This window comes from Schistocerca piceifrons, chromosome 7, assembly GCF_021461385.2.
Source record: "Schistocerca piceifrons isolate TAMUIC-IGC-003096 chromosome 7, iqSchPice1.1, whole genome shotgun sequence".
NCBI classification, from domain to species: domain Eukaryota; kingdom Metazoa; phylum Arthropoda; class Insecta; order Orthoptera; family Acrididae; genus Schistocerca; species Schistocerca piceifrons.
In genome coordinates this window covers 579,899,424-579,924,784 of record NC_060144.1, presented here as the reverse complement: position 1 = coordinate 579,924,784, position 25,361 = coordinate 579,899,424, and the positions used below count along the sequence as shown (strand labels likewise).

At 42.3% G+C, this 25,361-nt stretch overlaps 1 protein-coding gene across 1 annotated transcript in view; it reads left to right on the top strand.

Moving 5' to 3' along the window:
- The window catches only part of LOC124709093, a 213,592-nt gene extending 195,154 nt beyond the window's left edge, over nucleotides 1–18,438 (top strand). Inside the window, exon 14 of the mRNA XM_047240741.1 lies at nucleotides 17,878–18,438. Coding sequence (XP_047096697.1) covers nucleotides 17,878–18,065 — 188 coding nt within the window. The 3' untranslated portion in view covers nucleotides 18,066–18,438. The remainder of the gene's footprint in view (nucleotides 1–17,877) is intronic.
- The last annotated feature ends 6,923 nt before the right edge of the window (nucleotides 18,439–25,361 follow it).

Below are 25,361 nucleotides of genomic sequence, written 5' to 3'. Positions count from 1 at the left end.
GAAATTGGAAGATTTCATGCTGTTAATGCTTTGTGTCTGACCACAGCCACGGTCATTAATAGTAATACTACTACTACTACTACTACTGCTACTACTACTAATAATAATAATACAGCAGCAGCAACAAATCAACAACTCAACCAATTGCTAAAGATAACAGAAGTATTCAGCAACGATATAAATATGGCTTTCGGAGCAGACAAACGTAAGAAAAATAGCATAATCAAGGGGAAAACACACTAAACAAGAAGATTACTTATTGGATAACCACAGCGACTGCATAGAAGCGATGGAAAAAAACAGTTGTTTATAAATATCTATGATACAGGCAAAAAATAGGAATAGATAATACAAATATCAAAGAAGAACTAATAGAAAAATATAGACAAAGACTAACAAAAATACTGAAATCAGAATTGACAGCAAGAAACAAGACAAAAGCTATAAATACTTATGCTATACCAATATTGATCTATCCATTTGGAGTAGTGAAATGGAGTAACAGAGAACTAGAAGCACTCAATACACTTACACGATCACAATGTCACAAATATAGAATACATCACATACATTCAGCAACAGAAAGATTCACATTAAGCAGAAAGGAAGGAGGAAGCGGATTTATCGACATAAAAACCTACGTTATGGACAGGTAGACAATTTAAGATAATTCTTTATAGAACGAGCAGAAACTAGCCAAATACACAAAGCAATCACTCATATAAATACATCGGCTACACCATTGTAATTTCATGACCACTTCTACAACCGTTTAGATCACATAACATCAACAGCTACAAAGAAAGTAAATTGGAAAAAGAAAACACTACATGGCAAGCACCCGTATCATCTAACACGGCCACATATCGATCAAGACGCATCCAACACATGACTAAGAAAAGGCAATATAAACAGTGAGACGGAGGGATTCATGATTGCAGTACAGGATCACACAATAAACACCAGATATTACAGCAAGCATATTATTAAAGATCCCAATACCACAACAGATAAATGCAGCCTTTGCAAACAACAAATAGAAACAGTAGATCACATCACAAGCGGATGTACAATACTAGCAAATACAGAATACATCAGAACACATGACAATGTCGCAAAAATAATACATCAACAACTTGACACACAACATAAACTAATAAAACAACACGTTCCCACATACAAGTATGCACCACAAAACGTACTGGAGAATGATGAACACAAATTATACTGGAACAGAACCATTATAACAGATAAAACAACACCACATAACAAACCTGACATCATACTCACCAATAAAAAGAAGAAGTTAACAGAACTAATCGAAATATCCATACCCAATACAACAAATATACAGAAGAAAACAGGAGAAAAAATTGAAAAATACATCCAACTGGCAGAGGAAGTCAAGGACATGTGGTATCAGGATAAAGTTGACATTATACCAATTATACTATCAACTACAGGAGTCATACCACACAATATCCACCAGTACACCAACGCAATACAGCTACATCCAAACGTATATATACAACTACAGAAATCTGTAATTATTGATACATGTTCAATTACCCGAAAGTTCCTAAATGCGATGTAACACATACCGTACAGTTAAAAGGAAGTCACGCTTGATCAAGGTCCGAGTCACTTTCCATTTTTAACCAGACATAACGTCTGATGAAGGAAAGAAATAATAATAATAATAATTCTGTGGTGCTACAGAAGAATGCTGAAGATTAGATGGGTAGATCACATAACTAATGATGAGGTATTGAATAGAATTGGAGAGAAGAGAAATTTGTGGCACAACTTGACTACAAGAAGGGATCGGTTGGTAGGGCACATTCTGAGGCATCAAGGAATCGCCAATTTAGTATTGGAGGGCAGCGTGAAGGGTAAAAATCGTAGATAGAGACCAAGAGATGAATACACTAAACAGATTCAGAAGGATGTAGGTTGCAGTAGTTACTGGGAGATCACGAAGCTTGCACAGAGTAGCATGGAGAGCTGCATCAAATCAGTCTCTGGACTGAAGACCACAACAACAATAACAAGAACAACAATAATAATTCTGTGTACGGCATTACAGTGGCCTTCATGAAGTTGCTGCTGTGTCGTGTTGCCAATTAATTCATTTATCTGTTTCGAAGCTAGAAATGAAGCAATTTGTGAACTACTGTAGGTATTGTGATCAACATGGAAAAGACATGTTCTCGAGATATTTTGCATTTTTGAGCTATACGTCTCACTTTTATCATCAGTGATTTCCGCGATAGAGCACAACAGTGTGTGTAGTGGGTGGACTATTTGAGGAACACCGCATTGATGTTACTAAATGAGAAAAAAGGTATTATTGACAACTGATATAATTATTAATAGAATCTTACAAAATATAATAATAGTAAAGATCTTTTGAAAATAACTTAGTTCCGTGACTGAAAAGAAATCGAATCGTTTAGTTTTTCCTCCTCGGAATATTCCATTTTATTCCTCAGGGGGTAGTTACCTCCAGGTTGGGAATCGATGCTCTAGTCTGTACTTCACTTTTCCATATTTCCAACTCTCCATAAGTACTACGGTCGTACTGAAAGTAGTGAACAATAATTTTTAATCTCTTAACACTTGTCTTTTTTAGAGAAACCAAGTACATCATCTTAGTCTACAGATATTTGCATTGATTTATTGTATATAGTTCACTAGTTTATTATTTACATATTTTATCTTAGTTAGATAATCTGTCATCGCATTTACGCTGAAATCCTTTCCCTCCTTTTATTCCTAAATGTAACATTAACATTTTTCATCCCTGGAAAAGGAGATGCTCTGCAGAAGCACTAGTTTACCATATTTGATCGTACAAAATTTCACTGCACCACCTTTCTACCTCATGATGCCATAACACTCGAAAACAGGTCAGCACAATGGCGACAACACGTTGTGGAGTGTACGCTGCTGATGTGTGCAGCACACGACAAGAAGTGTTATTTGGATTCTACGATACACAGGCCGAGTGAAAGTACTCTTCTGGTTTACAGTGGACCTGAAGATTGGGGAAGTGTAGCGCTGAAAGTAGTTGTTTGAAATAAATATATTTTTGATAATATGGCTCGGGTGGTTCGATTCCTTTATTTTTGCCACAATACTCGTCAAAAAAATCAGTACCTTCATTTTGCAGTCTGTGAAGAAGGTTTTGGCTGGATGTTCTTCTCTGAAGTTTATGGTCTTCGGTCAACAAACATGAGACACAACGGGCTTTGAGTCATTTCTTGCGCTGCACTGTGCCCTACTGCAAACCTAGCAGCGGTTTCATTAGCTGTAACACACCTGTCTTCTCTAACGAGCTCGGGCGAGCGGTTCTAGGCACTACAGTCCGGAACTACGCGACCACTACGGTTGCAGGTTCGAATCCTGCCTCGGGAATGGATGTGTGTGATGTCCTTAGGTCAGTTAGGTTTAAGTAGTTCTAAGTTCTAGGGAACTGATGACCTCAGATGCTAAGTCCCGTGGTGCTCAGAGCCATTTTATAACGAGCTCAACGCAAGCTATCTCCTTGTTGCATTCCGTGGAGGCAGTTCGCAGGCGACAGCTGAGAGACTCATCTTGAATTCTCGTTTCCCCTCTTTGAAACACTTCACCTATCTCCTAAGGCTGCTAGCTCCCACGCAGAGCATACGCACTTTGAAATGTGAGGTGAATTTCGAAATCAATGTTAGCACGCTGTCGAAACGTAGCGTTGATGTACACCATTTAGCCTGTGGTAACTTGGTAGACACCGATGACGTCACAATACAGAAACTTGTGAAGGAAGTCCGTAGATTACGATCCTGCAGTCATTTTTCTTACATTGTTGAAATTTGAATTTCTAAAGTGGAAGAGGCTCATTACCAGTATCCGGGGAACTGGAACTGTTAAATGATGATGACCACGCGCCCAAAATTCTAACATTTCGGTAACAGTGTACCCTTTCCCCTGTACCTAGAACAGTTCACAATCAAAATGGCTTCCGCATTTCTACAAACTCTGTCTCTATCAAACATCGACTCGACCGAACACAGATAGCTTAGCTCGCCTTAAAGTACAAATTTAAATATTCCACTCGCCACGCGCTTTTTGAATACGAGCGGCACACAAACAATCACTAAACAGGAACAGATAATGCAAATAATTGACTAATGCTAACACGAAATTTCGCTGCAATACGGTACGAATCAAGTACGGCCACAGTCCCTCTCTTTTTTTATTCTTATTTATTTATTGAATCATCAGTTTTCTGACTGGTTTGGTGTGGCCTGCCACGAATTCCTGTGCCAACCTTTTCGTCTCAAAGTAACACTTGAAAGCTACATCCTTATTATGTTCTGAATGTATTCCCATCTCTATCTTCTGCTACAGTTCTTACCTTCCACAGCACCTTCTAGTGCGGTGGAGGTCATTCACTGATGACTTAACGGAAGCCCACCATGTACCTTCTTCTTGTCAGTGTTTTGCATATACGCCTTTCTTCGCCGATTCTACGGAGCACCTGCTCATTCCATACCTCAGTAGTCCACCTAACTTTCAACATTCGTCTGTAGCACGACATCTAAAATGCTTTGATTCTCTTCCGCTTTTCTCGGAGTCCATGTTTCACTAACATAAAATGTTGGGCTCGAAACATACATTCCCAAAAGTTTCTTCCGCAAATTAAGCCCTATATTTTACACTAATAGACTTCTCTTGGTCAGGGTTGCATTATTTGTTTGTGGTTTTTGTGCCCTCCTTGCTCAGTCCGCCATGGGTTGTTTTGCCGTCTAAGTAGCAGAAGTCCTTATTTTCATCTCCTTCATAATCCCCAAGTACTGATGTTAGGTTCCTGGACATTCTCATTTCCGATACTTCTCAGTGCGAATAGAAAACGAAACGGTCACTTTTGGTCCTGTACTACACTTAATTATGCGCTTCGGTAGTATCCTTCTCGCTGCATTCAATTTCCAGTGGCTCTCCAAACTCGGACTATACCAATTTCGTGCATTTTTTTCTACGGTAGATAAATGTTTAAATAACGTGCTATTTATGTTTCGATTTCATCATTTGGATTTGCAGCTCCTTGTGTTTACCGTGTTTGCAGTTAAAATTGTAGGATGTAAGGTCCGCCAGTTATTCGGCGGACCTTAAATCCTACAATTTTTATGTTTTGATTATTTCAATAAACATAGCTGGAGCGATATTTTCAATAGAGTTCTGAATGGCCTCTGCCTCCTGAACTGCGCTTTCTGTCGTCGCTGCACCATTAACGCGTTAACTTCCTTGAAACTGATTATATGTTTACCATTTTACAGCCAATATATTGGGCTCTTCCAGCTAGATCATAACTTACTTCTAAACAGTAGCGAAACTGTTACGCTTTACTACCTTTTCTACCAAAATCCATAGTTTTTCAAATAACTCTAAAATTATTGAACACGAAGCTATTGAAACCTCCAAACGATTTTTTTTGTACTCAGATATATCTGTTATTGCGATTTTAACTTTGCGGCTTCAAACTGCAGTCATGTGTTATTTCGGTAAAGCGTTGACACGCAAACTTCTACACAATGTTTTTATACCAAAACATATATGCTATTAAAATTTTTAAGTTTAGCTAAGGCGAAACTCGTTAATACATTGATTTTTGTGGAAACTGTAGAACAGGCGACGTTCAGACTCAAGATGAACTACGTTTACAAGTTTCTGAACCATCTTTGCGGCGATTTAATAATTTTAAGTTATCAAAACTTTTAGTAGCTTGTTATGGAGAACTACTGCGATGTACCGAAACAGAAGGTCACGTCTTGACTTAGTTACGAAGATCGAGAAAAGTTGTGGATATAATCTTGCTGTCGCTGATAGCTATCCGACGAACTTGCTTGTTCGCAACGTATGGGCAAGTGTAGTCACCTCCTGGTTTGATAATATGATTTCAAATCCTACACTTATCTCCTTATCTCAAAATTACACCTCTACTCAGATCTGAGTTACGCCTTGTATATCTTCCAATTTCTCTGTCCTCGTACAAATTGTATTCTCCACGGCTCCTAATGCCTGAAACTGTCAGACATCTTAAACCATAATCTAATTATCATGTTCTGGACTCTTTTATTCGCCAATTTTACAGAACGCACCCCCATTTTTATCAGCTCATTTAATTTACAACATTCTTCTGCAGCATCGCATGGCAAACACTTCGATTCTTACTTACCCCAGTTTTCTTGCTGCCCTTGACTCACTTCCACACAATGTTATGCCTGACGCACACATTATTAGAAATTTCCTTTTTTCATTAATAAGGCTTATGACTGATATGAGAAGAATGTTTCACAGAGAATTGACTCTGCCTGAGCTAGCTTGCTTCTTATGCCCTATTTGTTTTGTTCATCATGCGTTACTTTACTTCCTGGGTGACAGAATTCCTTCATCTACATTTACGTCTACATGGATACCCTACAAATAATTTTTAAGTGTCTGGCAGAGGGTTCATTGAACCACCTATGTCTTTGGTGTACAACCAAACGATATTCATTGCTCAGGATACTGTTAAAACCACAGAACAGGTCCCACTTTCCTTCCGCATACGACATACGATAGCAATTTCATCAGCGAATCTTATTACTGATATTTTTATAAATGGCACTTTGAATCTACATCTGGTTATTTCTTTTATTTCTTCATTGTTCTTCGACATACACGTTCGACAGTAGAGGAGATAGATTCATACTTGGATTATTTTCCTTTCAGTCCTGGCACATTTCTGACGTCATCTAAGAGATCCTCAGGGTTGTTTTCAATTCTTCCGTGCATTAATACTGTCAGTAACCTACATACATGAGCTGTTAATCTGATTGTGCGACATTTCTCGCCTTTGTCGGCTCTTATAATCTTCTGAATTCTGTGGATGATATTTTTTCCGATATGGCCAGTCTCATACATTCTGCACACCTAGACGAATAGTCTTTTTGTTGCCATTTGCCACAATTATTTTAAAAATTCTGATGATATGCTGTCTTTTCCTTCTGCCGTATTTGATCTTAAGTCTTCCAAAGCTCTTTTAAATTCTGATTCTTATACTGGACCCCTCTCTCTTCTATATCAACTTCTGTTTCTTCATCTCTGACATCAGGTAAGTCTTTCCCCTCATACAGGTATTCAGTTTATATTCACTTTACTCTTCCTATCTATCCTCTGCATTTAACAGTGGAATTTCCATTGCACCTTTAACACTACCATCCTTGCTTTTTATTTCACAGAAGGTTGTTTCGACTTTCTATATACTAAGTCAGTCCTTCGGATAATAATCTGCTCGGCTGGTCCCGGCGGAGGTTCGAGTCCTCCCTCGGACATGAGTGTGTGTGTTTGTCCGTAGGGTAATTTAGGTTAAGCAGTGTGTAAGCTTACGGACTGATGACCTTAGCAGTTAAGTCCCATAAGATTTCACACACATCTGAACATTTTTTTTAATAATCTGCTTAAATCTGTTAATGACCACGAGCTATGAAATTGCTCGAACGGTATTTTGAGTATAGTTATGTGTGGCACACGATCCTCACAGTGGCCTCTACAATTCTGGACCAAGGTAGTTACTCCAGTCCTGATGATCTGTGATTACGATTTTCAGGAAAGACACGTCAAACAATGATATGTACTGCACCTCCTGTTCAATGTACTGTGCTTGTTACATATTTTATACTGCACATTTCGGGGAAATCAAAAATATAGGAAAAGATGGATGACAGCTTAACGTAAAGGAGACACGTTCAGTTGCAGACAGGAACAATTAAAAGACACTTACACAAAGTTTTCGGCTACAGCCTTCTTCGGCAAAAGAGAAACACACGCCATTCATACACAAGCAAGTACAACTGACGCAAACTTAACCGCCAACTCAGGCAGCTCGGACCAGAGAAGATCTTTCTTGCCTCCCCATCTTTGTGATTGACTGCGTGCTTGAACGTATCGAACACGCTCCTGTTGTCTCTCTTTTGTAGAAGCTGATGGTCAGCCCAAATCATCAACAGTTTCTTCATGGCATATAATAATCGCGGCTTTTCTATAGCCTCAAATTGGAATTAAAATTCGAATTTTCGGTAACAATCTCCACCATCTTCGTCAGGAATAAATGAGTACATTTATTCGGACAGGTATCATAGTGAAGTCTGTGGAGTTTGTGCAGCCATTTGCATCGTAAATTACTCTGTCAATTTCTCTTTAGTCTCTCATCGTCGATAGCCCTGTCTCATTAATCACAGGAGCTGTATTGCAGGCTCTGCTCGGTTATGCTGCCATGCTGTAGGGCGGCCTCAGGATCCCTGGAAATGACGTCACCCTTTTCTGTGAGGGAGCAGCTGTATTGGTCAACGATCATACAATTCGTACAGTTTCCAGGTGGTGTGGAGGATCCCCACGATCAAATAAAAATTTTTAATGTAGAAAATTAGTGGTTGCTGGGCACAGATTCACAAGACAAGACATAAAATTACGTTTTGTGGTGCCAAAAGTCTGGTTGTGCACACAACGTACTGCGATACTCTCGTCTGTTCATAAGGTGCAGTAATAACTGAAACCAGTAGAATGCTGAGCGGGTTAGCCGTACGGTCTTGGGCACCTTGCCACGGTTCGCTCGGCTACCCCCGCCGAGGTTCGAGTCCTCCCTGGGGCATGGGTGTGTGTGTGTTGTCCTTCTCGTAAGTTCGTTTAAATTAGATTAATTAGTGTGTAAGCGTAAGGACCGATGACCTTAGCAGTTTGGTCCCATAGGAACTTACCACCACCACCAGTAAAATGGCAGTTATCTTAGTGGTGTGTGGTTGTGATCTCTGGCCTTTGAGAGTGTGCATAAAAGTTCGAATACTTTGATTTCCAACTGTTACCACTAGCCTTCCATTTTGAGGTGAAGGTTTTCAGAAAAGTCGTAAATATGTTTTATGCTATAGTCCACCATGCTCTTTATACTGCAGCATAACGTCATATATGTCTCAGCCGATTGAACATATTGAACTCAAACTACTCGCACACCAAAACAAAAGTAATGTGTACATTGGTCAGACTGGATACGGAGCAGACAAATCCCAGGAATAAATGACATAGACTAGTTGCATTAGACTTTCAGTTTCGTTGCCATCGGCACTTCTTAAAAGAAACTTGAGATTTCGCAACATAAAATGAGTTAGACAAACGTCTTGAAATTAAATCCTGATTGGAAACTATGCTTTACTTGGCTACACGGACTATGTGCAGAGTTATGACTCCTAGAACTATGTACAATTCATGCCAGTCCTTAGTTATTATGCCTCACTAAACCCTGTACACACCAATAATGTCTTATCATTAGTTCACTGTCACCAAGAGAGAACATCGACCATATAGTACGAAGAAACGTTGCTGGAACAATGATCGTATCTGAACAAGTAACCTTCAATACAACGTTTTAGACACAGTAAAAAGTTTACAAATAGCATAGTTTCATAATTGTCTCTACAGCTACACCAAAACAAAATATGCTATGTCATAATAGACGGAGAAACGGTAAGATAAAGGTTAATGTGCACGATACGTATTTTACACCATTAAACCCTCATTAATGAAAATCAGAAACGCAGTTCATGAAGACAGGACTTCCTCGTCAGTACAAAATTTTTTATTAGTTTCTCATGGCATCTCACTTCCAGAACTTAAAAAAACAGACACTGCAAGTAAAACTTTTTCACTTACGTGCTTCATTCTGCCTGTAGTATAGGTACAACTTACTGATCTTTCCATCTTTTCCACGGTCTTTCTAAAGATCAAATGCCCACTAGGTAATAATTTATAATCAACTTTGGTGTACTCTCGCCTTCCATTTTCGTGACGTGGTCATCCCTGTTTTCCTGTATTCGTTAATCTCGTTCTTCTATGACGTAAACATTGTGTGTCCCAGGTATACTTCTTAGGACTCGCATTTCCGTGTTGTAATGTGCCTTGTATCTAATATTACTATATTCTTAATTTCCCTTTGTTGTAGCCCACGACTCACTTCCATATGTCATGATTGGTACTGACATAGTTTTCTAGAACTTACGCAGAGTTTCCTTTCTTATTGTAGTTCTGAGGGTAGTGTAGATTGTTCCGTTACGTAATTAAATATTTCGGCTTTCTTTTAAATGCCCATTTTAGTCATGAATATGACAGTATTTCCTGAGAAGTTGGACGAGTTACTGTTTGTTTGTTTGTTTATTTACACTGAAGAGCCAAGGAATCTGGTGCACCTGCCTAATATCATGTAGGACCCCCGCGAGCACACAGAACTGCCGCAAGACGCCATGGCATGGACTAGAATAATTTCTGAAGAAGTGCTGGAGGGAACTGACACCACGAATCCTGCAGAGCTGTCTATAAATCCGTAAGACTACGAGGGAGTGGACATCTCTTCTGGACAGCAAGTTACAAGGATCCCAGATATGCTCAAGAATGTTCGTATCTAGGGAGCTCGGTGGCCAGCGGATGTTTTTAAACTCAGAAGAGTGTTCATGGAGTCACACTGCAGCAATTTTGGAAGTGTGCGGTGTCACGTTGTCCTGTTGGTATTGCCCAAGTCCGTCGGAATGTGCAGTGAACATGAATGGATGTAGGTGATCAGACAGTATGCTTACGTACGTGTCACCTGTCAGAGTCGTGTGTAGACGTATCAGAGTTCCATATCAGTCCAACTGCTCAACGCCCCACACCATTATAGGGCGTCCACCAGCTTGAAGACTCCCCTTCTGACATGCAGGTTCCATGGATTCGCGCGTTAACAACCTTAGCCACGGAGGCGGGTTTTGAAAATGTTCGCTCTTTCTGTTTTCTGTCCATTAATTATTATGGTCTGGAAATTGACCCTTGCCCATGAAAGGCATTATTTTTGTTTTCTTTGGAGCTGTTAAATGTGACCAGCTCGTATGAGAGGTCTTTCGTCATCAGTAAACACAATTTGATGGTCAGCAAAGAGTGATTTCGTAAAAAAATTTCTTTCATTGAAATATATATTTACATATATACAGGGTGGTGCATTGATAGTGACCAGACCAAATATCTTACCAAATAAGCATCAAACGAAAAACCTGCAAAGAACGAAACTCGTCTAGATTGAAGTGGCAAACCAGATGGCGCTATGGTTGGCCCGCTAGATGGAGCTGCAATAGGTCAAAAGAATATCAAATGCGTTTGTTTTAAATAGGAACCCCCATTTTTTATTACCTATTCGTGTAGTACATAGATAAATATGAATGTTTTAGTAGGACCACTTTTTTCTCTTTGTGATAGATGGCGCTGTAATAGTCACAAAAGTATACGTACGTGGTATCACGTAACATTCCGCCAGTGCGGACGGTATTTGCTTCGTGATACATTACCCGAGTTAAAATGGAGCTTTTACCAATTGCGGAAAAGGTCGATATCGTGTTGATGTATGGCTATTGTGATCAAAATACCCAACGGGCGTGTGCTATGTATGCTGTTCGGTATCTTGGACGACATCATCCAAGCGTCCGGACCGTTCACGGGATAGTTACGTTATTTAAGGAAACAGGAAGTGTTCAGCCACATGTGAAACGTCAACCACGACCTGCAACAAATGTTGATGCCCAAGTATGTGTTCTAGCTGCTGTCGCGGCTAATCCGCACGTCGGTAGCAGACAAATTGCGCGAGAATCGGGAATCTCAAAAACGTAGGTGTTGAGAATGATACATCAACATCGATTGCACCGTACCATATTTCTATGCACCAGGCATTGCATGGCGACGAGATTGAACGTTGAGTACAGTTCTGCCACTGGGCACAAGAGAAATTACGGGACGATGACAGACTTTTTGCACGCGTTCTATTTAGCGACGAAGCGTCATTCACCAACAGCGGTAACGTAAACCGGCATAATATGCACTATTGGGCAACGGAAAATTCACGATGGCTGCGACAAGTGGAACATCAGCGACCTTGGCGGGTTAATGTATGGTGCGGCATTATGGGAGGAGGGATAATTGGCCCCAATTGCATTGATGGTAATCTAAATGGTGCGATATATGCTTATTTCCTACGTAATGCTCTACCGTTGTTACTACAAGATGTTTCACTGCAAGACAGAATTGCGATGTACTTCCAACATGATGGATGTCCGGCACATCGCTCGCGTGCGGTTGAAGCGGTATTGAATAGCATATTTCATTACAAGTGGATTGGTCGTGGAAGCACCATACCATGACCCGCAAGTTCACCGGGTCTGACGTCCGCGGATCTCTTTCTGTGGGGAAAGTTGAAGGATATTCGCTATCATGATCCACCGACAACGCCTGACAACATGCGTCAGCGCATTGTCAATGCATGTGCGAACATTACGGAAGGCGAACTACTCGCTGTTGAGGGGAATGTCGTTACACGTATTGCCAGATGCACTGATGTTGACGGACATCATTTTGAGCATTTATTGCATTAATGTGGTATTTACATGTAATCGCGCTGTAACAGCATGCGTTCTCAGAAATGATAAGCTCACAAAGGTACATGTAACACATTGGAACAACCGAAATAAAATGTTCAAACGTACCTATGTTCTGTCAAAAAACCTACCTGTTACCAACTGTTCGTCTAAAATAGTGAGCCATATGTTTGTGACTATTACAGCGCCATCTATCACAAAGCGAGGAAAGTGGTCCAACTAAAACATTCATATTTCTTTACCTACTACACGAATATGTAATAAAAATGGTGGTTCCTATTTAAAAAAAAGGCAGTTGATATCTGTTTCACCTATGGCAGCGCCATCTAGAGGGCCAACCATAGCGCCATTTTCTGATTTCCCCCTTCAAGCTAGACAAGTGTCGTTCTTTGTAGTTTTTTTCATTTGACGCATATGTCGTGAGATATTTGGCCCGGTCACGATTAATATACAGAGTGTTACAAAAAGGTACGGCCAAACTTTCAGGAAACATTCCTCACGCACAAAGAAAGAAAATACGTTATGTGGACATGTGTCCGGAAACGCTTACTTTCCATGTTAGAGCTCATTTTATTACTTCTCTTCAAATAACATTAATCATGGAATGGAAACACACAGCAACAGAACGTACCAGCGTGGCTACAAACACTTTGTTACAGGAAATGTTCAAAATGTCCTCCGTTAGCGAGAATACATGCATCCACCCTCCGTCGCATGGAATCCCTGATGCGCTGATGCAGCCCTGGAGAATGGCGTATTGTATCACAGCCGTCCACAATACGAGCACGAAGAGTCTCAAGATTTGGTTCCGGGGTTGCGTAGACAAGAGCTTTCAAATGCCCCCATAAATGAAAGTCAAGAGGGTTGAGGTCAGGAGAGCGTGGAGGCCATGGAATTGGTCCGCCTCTACCAGTCCATCGGTCACCGAATCTGTTGTTGAGAAGCGTATGAAAACTTCGACTGAAATGTGAAGGAGCTCCATCGTGCATGAACCACACGTTGTGTCGTACATTTAAAGGCACTTCTTCTAGCAGCAGAGGTAGAGTATCCCGTATGAAATCATGATAACGTGCTCCATTGAGCATAGGTGGAAGAACATGGGGCCCAATCAAGACATCACCAACAATTCCTGCCCAAACGTTCACAGAAAATCTGTGTTGATGACGTGATTGCACAATTGCGTGCTGATTCTCGTCAGCCCACACATGTTGATTGTGATAATTTACAATTTGATCACGTTGGAATGAAGCCTCATCCGTAAAGAGAACAATTGCACTGAAATGAGGATTGACACATTATTGGATGAACCATTCGCAGAAGTGTACCCGTGGAAGCCAATCAGCTGCTGATAGTGCCTGCACACACTGTACATGATACAGAAACAACTGGTTCTCCCGTAGCACTCTCCATACAGTGACGTGGTCAACGTTACCTTGACCAGCAGCAACTTCTCTGACGCTGACATTAGGGTTATCGTCAACTGCACGAAGAATTGCCTCCTCCATTGCAGGTGTCCTCGTCGTTCTAGGTCTTCCGCAGTCGCGAGTCATAGGCTGAAATATACCGTGCTACCTAAGACGCCGATCAATAGCTTTGAACTTCTTCCTGTCGGGACACCTTCGTTCTGGAAATCTGTCTCGATGCAAACCTACCGCGCCACGGCTATTGCCCCGTGCTAATCCATACATCAAATGGGCATCTGCCAACTGCACATTTGTAAACATTGCACTGACTGCAAAACCACGTTCGTGATGAACACTAACCTGTTGATGCTACGTACTGATGTGCCTGATGCTAGTACTGTAGAGCAATGAGTCGCATGTCAACACAAGCAGCGAAGTCAACATTACCTTCCTTCCATCGGGCCAACTGGTGGTGAATCGAAGAAGTACAGTACATACTGACGAAACTAAAATGATATATGTCCATTGTTTCAGCATGTTGTCAAAATAAGTACTATAAAGTATTGGAGACAAACTGCCTCGTGGTTTTACTCTCAAACTTGTCCTGTTCTTAGATCTTCCGTTTTCTGAAAAGCCAATTTCTGATAATTGGTAGATGTTACATATTTTCTGCTACTATGTAGTACAGTCACACAAGTGATTTATTCAAGAGAAAGAGGTTCACAAATTGAGCTAGTCAGTAACGCATCGGTCCACATCTGGCCCTTATCCAAGCAGTTATTCGATTTCGCAGTTGGATGCCCTCCTGAGGATCATTGTGGCAAACTGTATTCAATTTCAGCGTTAGATCGTCAAAACCCCGTAGTGGTTGGAGGCTCGTGGCTCCAAACGTTCTCAATTTGGCAGAGATCGGACGACCTTGCTGGCCGAAGTAGGGTTTGGCAAGCGCGAACACAAGCAGCAGAAACTTTCGCCGTGTGCGGGCGGGCAATACCATGCTGAAATGTAAGCCCAGGATGGCCTGTCACGAAGGGCTACAAAACGGGACGTACAATATCGTCGACGTACCGCCGTGATGTAATAGTGCCGCGGATGACAACCAAAGGGGTCCTGGTATGAAATGAAGTGCAAATGCACCTCACACCATCACCCCTGCCTGTTGGGCAGCATGACGGTTGACGGCCAAGTTGGTACCCAGCCGCGATCTGAGGCGTCTCCAGACAAGTCTTCGGTTGTCATCGGGGCTCAGTTCGTAGCGGAACTCATCACTGAATGCAATTCTGCTCCAGTCAGTGTGTTTCCAGGCCGAATGTGCCCGGCATCACTGCAGGCGGGGATGCCGGTGTACCGAAGGCTGATGCCGTGACCTCATCCCCTTTTTCTGTGAGCCGCCTGTTAGTGGTCGTTGTGGTGACTGAAGCACGTCGGATCGAGAATAGTGATGAATTCTGGTCTCTGAGTGCCTCTCTGACGTTTGCTCTGCCATCACGTTCTTTCGTCTCTCTAAGTCGACCGCTGCCTTATTGATGCCGTATTTGGCCATAGTTCACACATTCCTGCCAACATTATCAAAGAGCAGCATCGCGGCTATTCAAATGTCGAGCGATTCGCTGATTCCTCCTACAGGCTGCTTTAAGCCCAACTACTGTCTCAGGTGCTGACAATTGCATATATTGTTCACGCTGCTGCTTCCAAGAATAGCTACTGTCAGGCTGAGTACACGGAGTGAAATTCGTAAGCACTTTATGCCATAGTATCGACATGTTCCATGTTTACTATCCTTGCCAGCAGTGAGATAAAATTCCGCTGCAGCATCACACTTTCATCCATCAGCCGATGAAGTTAAAAATTTTGCATTTTCCGTCGATACATGTATGAATATCAGTTAGAAACCAATTTGTACAACTCCGTCTTGGTGTATCAGTGCTTTATGTCTTAGAGTGTATATGAATGGTCAGTGTGTCTCTCTACCGAATTCTCTGTGTTCCTTAATGAATTGTCTAATGGCCAACATATTGTCTGTGGATTGTCTACCATTCTTACAGCTTTTCTGTGTTGCAGAGGACCCTCAGAGAAAAGCTTCAAGTTTTTTTATCTTTCTCGTTTATTAAACTGAAAATTCACTTTAGAGAATGGTGACTGGTAGATATAATTTACTAACTCGTTTTCAAGAATTATTTCATTCCACGTTAAAGCAGTCCGACACTGCTACCAGTCCAGCGAAAGGCGCTTTTAAAAAGCGAAAGTATAAAATTACTGCGACATTCGTTCTTTGAAAACTCTGGTATTTCTAAGGGGGTGACCCAATATTCTGTTTACAGTTTCTAGCGAAACATCGCAACTATAGTATACAGAAGGTTTACACTGAGGTGACCAAAATCGTGGGATACCCCTTATATTGTGTCAGACTTCGTTTCCAGGAACTCGACGTGGCATGGAATCAAGAAGTCGTTGTTAGTGCCCTGCAGAAATGCTTAGCCATGTTGCCTCTATAGACGACCATAATTGCGAAAGTGCTTCCGGTGAAAGATTTTGTACACGAACTGACCTCTCGATTATATCCCATTTTGTCCGATGAGATTCGTGTCTGGCGGTCTGGGACCAACTTTCGTTCGAATTGTCCACAGTGTTGTTCAAACCAGCTGCCAGCAGTTGTGGTTCTGTGACGTGGTGCATTGTTATCCATAAATATTGCTTCGTTTCTGGGGAACATGAGGTCCATGAAACTTCCTGGCAGACAAAAGCTCTGTACCAGACCGAGACTCGAACTCGGGACCTTTGCCTTTCGCGGCAAGCGCAAGTTTTAATCTGCCAGGAAGTTTCATATCAGTGCACACTCCGCTGCAGAGTGAAAATCTCACTCTGGAAACATCCCCCAGGCGGTGGCTAAGCCATGTCTCCGTAATATCCTTTCTTTCAGGAGTGCTAGTTCTGCAAGATTCGCAGGAGAGCTTCAGAAAATTTTGGAAGGAAGGAAACGGGGTATTGGCAGAAGTAAAGCTGTGAGGACGGGGCGTGAGTCGTGATTGGGTAGCTCAGTTGGTAGAGAACTTGCCCGCGAAAGGCAAAGGTCCCGAGTTCGAGTCTCGGTCCGGCACACAGTTTTAATCTGCCAGGAAGTTTCATATCAGCGCACACTCCGTTGAGGTCCATGAATGGCTCCAAATGGTCTGATCGGTTCAGTTGGACCAGAGGACCCGTCTATTACACGTTCAAAATCCCACACAATTATGGAACTACCACTAGCTTGCAGAGTAAGTTGTAGACTACTTGGGTTCATGGCTTTTTCGGGCATGCACCACACTCGAACCCTACTATCAGCTCTTACCAACTGATATGGCGACTCACCTAACGATGACAAGGTTTTCAAATCGTCTAGGGTGCAAGATATATTGCCACGAGCCCAGGAGGGGCACTGGAGGCGATTTTGCGCTCTTAGCAAAGGTACTCGCGTCGGTCGTCTGCTGCCGCAGCCAATTAAAGCCAAATTTCGCCGCACTGTCCCAACGGATACGTCCGTCGTGAGTCCCACATTGATTTCTGCAGGTATTTCAGGCAGTTTTTCTTGTCTGCTGGGACTGATAACTCTACGTCGCTGCTCTCGGACGTGAAGTGAAGCCCGACGGCCGCTGCTTTGTCCGTGGTGAGAGATAAATCCTCAGATTTGGGTTTCTCGGCACACTCTTGACACTGTAGATCTCGGAATATTGAATTGCCTAACGACTTCGGAAATGGAATGTCCCATGCTTGTAGCTCCAACTACAATTACGAGTTCAGAGTCTGTTAATTCCCGTCATGTGGAGATAATCGCGTCGGAAGTCCTTTCACAGGAATCACCTGAGTACTAACAATAGCTTCACCAATGCGCTGCCCTTCTACAACTCGTGTAAGCAATACTAGCACCATGTGCATGTGTGCACATCGCTGTCCCATGACTTCTTCTGTCACCTCAGTGCTAAGCACTGTAGCTCGCCAGAGACCCTAAGTGTTTTCATGTCGCATCTTCTTCTTCTCAGCTGAAATCTTCTCGAAGACGACGATGAAGTTCGGCCTGGCGTCGCTGCTCGCCCAGTTCGAGCTGAGCCGGTGTTCTCGGACCCCGGAGCGCCCGGCGAGAGCTCACCCGCTGGCGCGCCTGCTGGTTCCAGCCGAACCACTGCGCGTCCGAGTGTCGCGCCGCACCTGGTTCACGTACGACGAGTGAGTGCTGACTCGCCTGCTGACGTCTCCAGCATCTCTGTGCACCACTCCTCTGCGGCACACGCACACAGCACACCTGGAACTGACCCGTGGGATCCCAGGTGCTGACTCACCTACTGACACCTGCAGTACCTGTGAGCACCAAGTTTCACGGCGCACGGAGCACTCCTGTCGCTGAACTGCGAGGCCACAACTGCTGACATGGCTGCTAACATATACATTACCAGTGTGCGCCACATCTTTTGTTGCACCTGGCACTCCTGAAACTATGGCGTGTCCACGGGGGCGTACTATATGAAACGTCCCCTTAGAAAAGTTATTGAATTACTGTGCTGATAAACCTCTTAAATTATCTGCTTTTCAAACAGCTGAGCAAAACTGAACGTACTCAAACATTCACTAAAGTGACACACAATATTTTTAGCGCAACGCACTCTGACTTTCAAAAATCCCTACAAAAAAATGGCCCTGACTAACAATAACCTATACCTTTCACAAATAACTTACCTCACAAAAATCTTGGTTACTCGAACTACTGCAATACAGCGAGCGCCACTACTTCCAGTTAAATAATAGATTCGAACTACGGTAGGCACTAACTACTGACAGGCATAGTTAGCAAATGAAAGATTTTGATAGAGAACAAACAATGTATTTACCGTAATAGTGTTCAAAAGTCATAATATATATCAGTTCATGACATCCAGTCTTACAAATTTACTGTCTCTGATGGACACACGTCCAGATCATCCGCTCTCAGAACTCCGCCATCTCTCTCCCCACATCCACTACTGCTGGCGGCTCACCTCCAACTGCGCAACGCTACGCGCTGTTAACAGCCAACTGCCCAACACTGCAGTGGCGAATATTCCAACAATGCCAACCAGCCACAGACTGCACACAGCACAGCAAGTGATTTTCATACAAAGCGCTAGGTGACGTTACCAACATAAAAATCTAAACAGCCTACTTACAATACATTACCAGTGTGCGTCACGTCTTTTGTTGCAGCTGGCACTCCTGAAACTATGGCGTGTCCACGTGGACAAACTATTTCTCCACTGGGGGTTGTCAGCTTAAACACTTTTGAGCCGTCAAGTTTCCGCCTACTTTGGCAACCTGTTTTAGCGTTTTTCTACGCCTTCTTGAAGTCCCTCACCGACGTGCAGGAAGAATCTACTTCGGTTGTCATCAAATCAGAGGCCATCAATACTGGTACTAGCAGATATCTACTTGCCACAGTGAACACTTCAAGCGTCACATGCTGACATCGGTTGTTCACTGTTGCAAGTAGATATGTGCTAATAACAGTTTTGTTAGCCTCTGTTTTGATCACAACCGAGGTAGATTCTTCCTGCACGTCGGTCATAGGCCTGAAGACAGCGAAGTAAAACGCTGAAACTTGTTGCCAAATACAATAAGGTTGAAAATTGACGGCTGAAAGGTGTTTGACATCCGCTATCGAGCAGTGGAGCCGCGCGGGATTAGCCGAGCGGTCTGGGCGCTACAGTCATGGACTGTGCGGCTGGTCCCGGCGGAGGTTCGAGTCCTCCCTCCGGCGTGGGTGTGTGTGTTTGTCCTTACGATAATTTAGGTTAACTAGTGTGTAAGCTTAGGGACTGATGACCTTAGCAGTTAAGTCCCATAAGACTTCACACACATTTGAACATTTTTTGAACAGTCGAGTCCCACAACCATCTCTAAAAAGATAGACATACAGAGACATTTCTCCACTGTGTCGTTTAATCGACCTCACTGTCTACTTCGTTAACAACAAAACATTTCCGATGGTGTTAGCAACGCTAATGCTATAAAAGGCGTGTGTGAAAAGTAATGAGATTGATATTTTGTCTACCGAATTTTTTTTAACAACAATATTTTCCCCTTGGCAGCTATACACCGGCATAGTCGTTGTTTCCAGTCTAGCTAACAACGCTGAAAAGCTTCAGCTGATAGGACCTTTAACATGTCGGTCAAATTAGTCTGAATGTTCTCCAGAGTACCAAAATGACGTACTTTTAAGACATTTTTCAATTTCGGGAAAAGAAAAATTCACAAGGCCTTAGATGAGGTGAACAGGGGGGCAATGGGACAACAGGAATGCCTTTTGAGGTCAAAAACTCTGTCATGGAATTGACCGTGTGGCATGGGGCACCAACCAACTGCCTGCGACGTCGAGTCTCACTCGATTAACCCTTTTCCTGAGCCCTTCAAGGACCTCTTTTGTAAAACACTTGGTTGACAGTTTGTCCTGGAGGAAGAAATTTCTTATGCACGGAATTCCCACTGCGAAAAAGCAAATCAACGTTGTTATGCTATTTTATTTCCTCATTCTATCTTTTTTTCCGTCGAGGAGATATCTCAGTGTGCCACTCCTCCCCTTGCCACTTCACCTCAGGATCGTCACGTGTCATCACACCACTGAACCATTCGTGGTCACTGGAAGTACTCTCAAGATCAATACACACGTCTCTTCGACTGTCGTTCTGCTCAGTTGTGACGTTTTTCGGCAGAGTTTTGGCACAAACCATTCGCATGAGAAAAACATCTGTCAAAATTTGATGTACGGTGAAAGTGTTCAGCAGGTCACCCATCGTCCTTATTGTTAAACGTAAATCTAATCTTACAAGAGCAGGCGCACGTTCGACGTTTTCGTCAGTTTTTGAAGTCGAAGGTCTTCCTGAGCAAGGTTTGTCTGCAACGTATTCTCGGCCTTCCACAAATGATTTGTGCCTACGAAAAGCTTGTGCTCTTGATCAGGAATGTTCCTTATAAACCTGTTTCAACTTTTCAAAGGTCACACTGGTGGAGTCACCAAGTATAACACAAAACCTGGTGGCGTAATGTTTCTCTAAATTTCACTGTTTTAATTCCGTAACCCACAACAAAAACGTAGTTTCACTGACGGCACTTTAAAAAATTATGTGATGGCTGTACTGAGCTGAAACACAGGCTGAGCATCTGGAATGGGATGAACACACCGGCCTATTGAAGGAGAACAACACAGCGTTGCCAGATCGCTACCAGTGTTGTCTGTCTCATTACTTTTCTCACACACCTCGTATGTTGACCAGGACGGTCTTTCAGTGCTCTTAGCAGTTACCTAGTCTTCACTCCAGTTACCAATACTATACTGCTAAGGCCCTGACTTCATGATAATGTTGCAAACTGTTGCACTAATACCGACTGGGTCTATATCACCATAGTCTCTTCCGAAGAAATAGATTATGCCAGTAGTCTCTTGTTTAACAGGATTAGCGGGCATTGGTAGCGTAACTGGAATAAATAAATCTGCTCATTATCTTAAGCAATAACGTATTCTTTGCTGTTCAAGATATAGTTGTTGTCGTCCGTTGTTAAGAACATGCATCTAGTCAGACATGAGGGCAATTACGTAACTCGTATCTCTGAGCTAGCGTTACGTCACTGTCAAAAATTGTGGCACCTGTTTACTTTACGTGCAGTTATAGTCTTTCAAAGCTGATCGCGAATTTTAATACTCCCTCGGAAACTGAATGTCACTCCTCCGAAAATCTCCAGTCTTGAAGACAATCCACTTTCCTTTTTCTGAGCTTCACACAGTTAATGATTCCGCTTCTGTTGAATAAAATGAGCTGGTTAAGATGTCACACGATGAGTGTCTAACACAAACGCTCTTGCAACAAATAACCTCTCAGCACATGTCTTAAATTTCGTAACAACATCTTATCTTCAGTTTTTGTTCGTTCTTCATAATACATTTGTATCGTTAGTGTAATAAAAGGAATTCTGGATGCTCCTGTATATGAATGGGACTTAATGATGTGAACATAACCAGTCAACAACTGATACGTGAATTAATATCACACAAAGATGTTGATCTTTTTTCATTTTTCAAATGCAATACAATATGTTTGTTTTTAATAATAATGAAAGGCATCTGTCGCAACGACGATATCTTTCAGCTTGGCATGCCCGTCGACTTCTTGCGTATGATGACCAGATTTCAACGACGCCGCACATTGTTGCAGCAAGCCCAGCGCAATTGTTCCAGCGCCCTCGAACCAAAGTAACAGACAGAAACAGCAACTCACACTGCACACTGTTTCTAACACCAAACCATACATATCACAGATAAACACATTTTTGACATTATGAACCAATAAAGCGTAACTACGTTACCTTCAATACGAATATTTCATACTTTGTATATCCAGAGTTCTTACCACAAACCATGCATCGAACCGCGTTTCTGAAGGAAGGTAGAGCTGCCCAAGGTTGTGCTATGTTTTCTCATGGATGTCAGCAAAAACTGTCATACGGAGCCACATGTGCTGATATTTGCGCAGGCAGCTGCAGTACGTTTTTGACTATGTGGCTCACGCTGATCTCAGCCAATCCGTTTCTGACCTGTGATGACATACTGTTGGGACGTGTCTGTAGTTGCCAATGTGACGTTCTGTCTATCTTGAGCTGATCATAACGTGACTTGTAACTGTCCGTTTACACACACTCCTGATCAAAGATAATTATAGAATATTAAATTCTGGTCCATGTGAGATCACCTGCATTAGCGGCCAAACATTAAATCTCCAGAATCATGCGCAACTGCTTATTAGATTGATGCCCTCAGTAATCACTGATATGATCCCAATGTAATTAAAATTCTTCTCTGATGCGAAATCTCAAGTTCCAAATCTCTCAGAGACACGAGCGTTTCGAAAGAGTAAATACACTGAACAACGAAAGAAACTGGTACACCTGCCTAATATCATGTAGCGCCCCTCGAGCACGTGTAAGTGCCACAACACGACGTGGCATGGACTCGACTAATGTCTGACGTAGTGCTGGAGTGAACTGACACCATGAATCCTGCATGGATGCCGATAAATCCGTAGAGTAAGAGGGAGTGGAGATCTTTTCTGAACAGCACGTTGCAAGGCATCCCAGACATGCTCCATAATGTTCATGTCTGGGGAGCTTGGTAGCCAGCGGAAGTGTTTAAACTCAGAAGAGTGTTCCTGGAGCCTCTCTGTAGCAATTCTGGACGTGTGGGGTGTCGCATTGTCCCGCTGTAATTGCCCAAGTCCATCGGAATGCCAAACGAAAATGAATGGATGCAGGTTATCAAACAGGATGCTTACGTAGGTCTCACCTGTCAGAGTCGTATCTAGACGTATCAGGGGTCCTATATCACTCCAACGGGACGGGCCCCACACCATTGCAGAGCCTCCAGAAGCTTCAACAGTCCCCTGTTGACATGCAGGGTCCGTGGGTTCTTTAGGTTGTTTCCAAGTCCGTACACGTACATCCGCCCGGCACAATTTGAAACGGGACTCGTCCGTCGAGGAAACATGTTTCCAGTCATCATCAGTCCAACATAGGTGTTGACGGTCCCAGGCGAGGCGTAAAGCTTTGTGTCGTGCAGTCATCATGAGTACACGAGTGCGCCATCGGCTATGTAAGGCCATATCGATGATGTTTCGTTGATTTGTTCGCACTCTGACACTTGCAGATGTCCCAGAATTGAAATCTGCAACAATTTGCGGATGAGTTGCTCTTCTGAAACGTTGAACGATTCTCATCAGTCGTCGTTGGTCGCGTCCGTGCAGCATCTTTTTCCTGCCGCAGCAATTTCGGAGATTCGATCTGTTACCGGATTCCTGATATTCACGGTACACTTGTTAAATGGTCGTATGGGAAATCTACCACTTATTCACTACCTCGGTGATGCGATATCCTATAGCTCGTGCGCCGACTATAATACCACATGCAGACTCAGTTAAATCTTGATGATCCGGCATTGTAGCAGCAGTAAACAATCTAACAAATGCGCCAGACACTTGTTGTGTTGCATAGGTGTTGCTGACCGCAGCGCCGTATTTTGCATGTTTAGATATCTCTATATATGAGTAACGCATGCCTATACCAGTTTCTTTGGAGCTTCGGTGTATTATGCACCGTTCGTAATTAGCTTTCCCACAATGTGTAGTGTTTTTTAAATGTATTTATATTTTGATTAAATTATTATTCTCTTGTGAGGATTCAGGAATCTGTCGTGAGGTTTGCACCACTTCTTTGCGGGAAGAGCAAAGACTTTTTAGAACCTTAAGTACTGTATGTGATGGTTTGTATGTCACCTGAAATCGTTTGCACAAGCCGTAGCGTTCTCAAGATTAAGAACAGAGTTCGCATTGCCACTTAATTTATTTGTGCCGTGATCACGTTCGATCACGACCAGATATGACACTCGAACAGGGAAACCTAAGGGACCAGACAGAACTGGAAATTTTCTTCGTATACTACAACACACATTAAAAGAAATTGGATTTAAAACACAAACAAGGTAAACAGCAGTGCGCCTTCTGCCTTAACTACGACGTTTCCCGACATGCAGTCGGTCGCTGGTAGCTGTATGAAAACTATAAAAACAACGTTATTTCTGTTGCCATTAATAGGAGATGGGTAGCAGAGAAATACTTTGAGTAATAAGCAGGCACTACAGCATTTGAGAGCACAATAACCAATTTAATTACCTCAGTCAGTATTGCTAGCAATAGGCTCCGTAATATTTCAATTTTATATCTTGCTGGCTGCTTCTTTAAATAACGTCCTTTAACATTTTCGACATTTCATCTTAGCTGCACACACAAATTCTTACATACCACTGAACAATAGTAATATTTTATAATTACTAATTAGTGTTTGCGGACCACGCAATATACACGTCCGCCATCTTTAAAAAAAAATATCAGGTCTGTGGTAACAGACGAGGATTACAATTCTTCAGCTGTAAAAAAATAAGAAACACAAAATATCACTATCGATACAATTTATGAACAATTCGTATTCTGCGCTGTGGCGCGTAACGTATTCTTTGAAATATCAGGTAGTCGCTGCTCAGCGACGATCTAAGAAATTTTTACACAAATTGTATGGCTTTTATGAGCCTGCATGGTTAGATTATCGAATGTAAGTCTATTTAAGCTATCGAAACAGATACTAATATTACAAATGACATAAAACTGTTCAATATATTAAAGTTAAATTCACTATTGACACTTCACTACTATCACACAAAAGAACTCTAGCTACGAATCACGTGGAGGGTAGGATGTTGTAGCTTATTGCATATTATTATTCCAAAAAATATTACTTAGAGTGCACCATATACCTTTGTGTCTGTCATTAAAGGTTTAAAACATTTCAAAATTCAATGCAATTAAATTAAGTAAGTTTCTTGGCAACGGAAAACTATTACACTACTGGCCATTAAAACTGCTACACCACGAAGATGACGTGATACAGACGCGAAATTTAA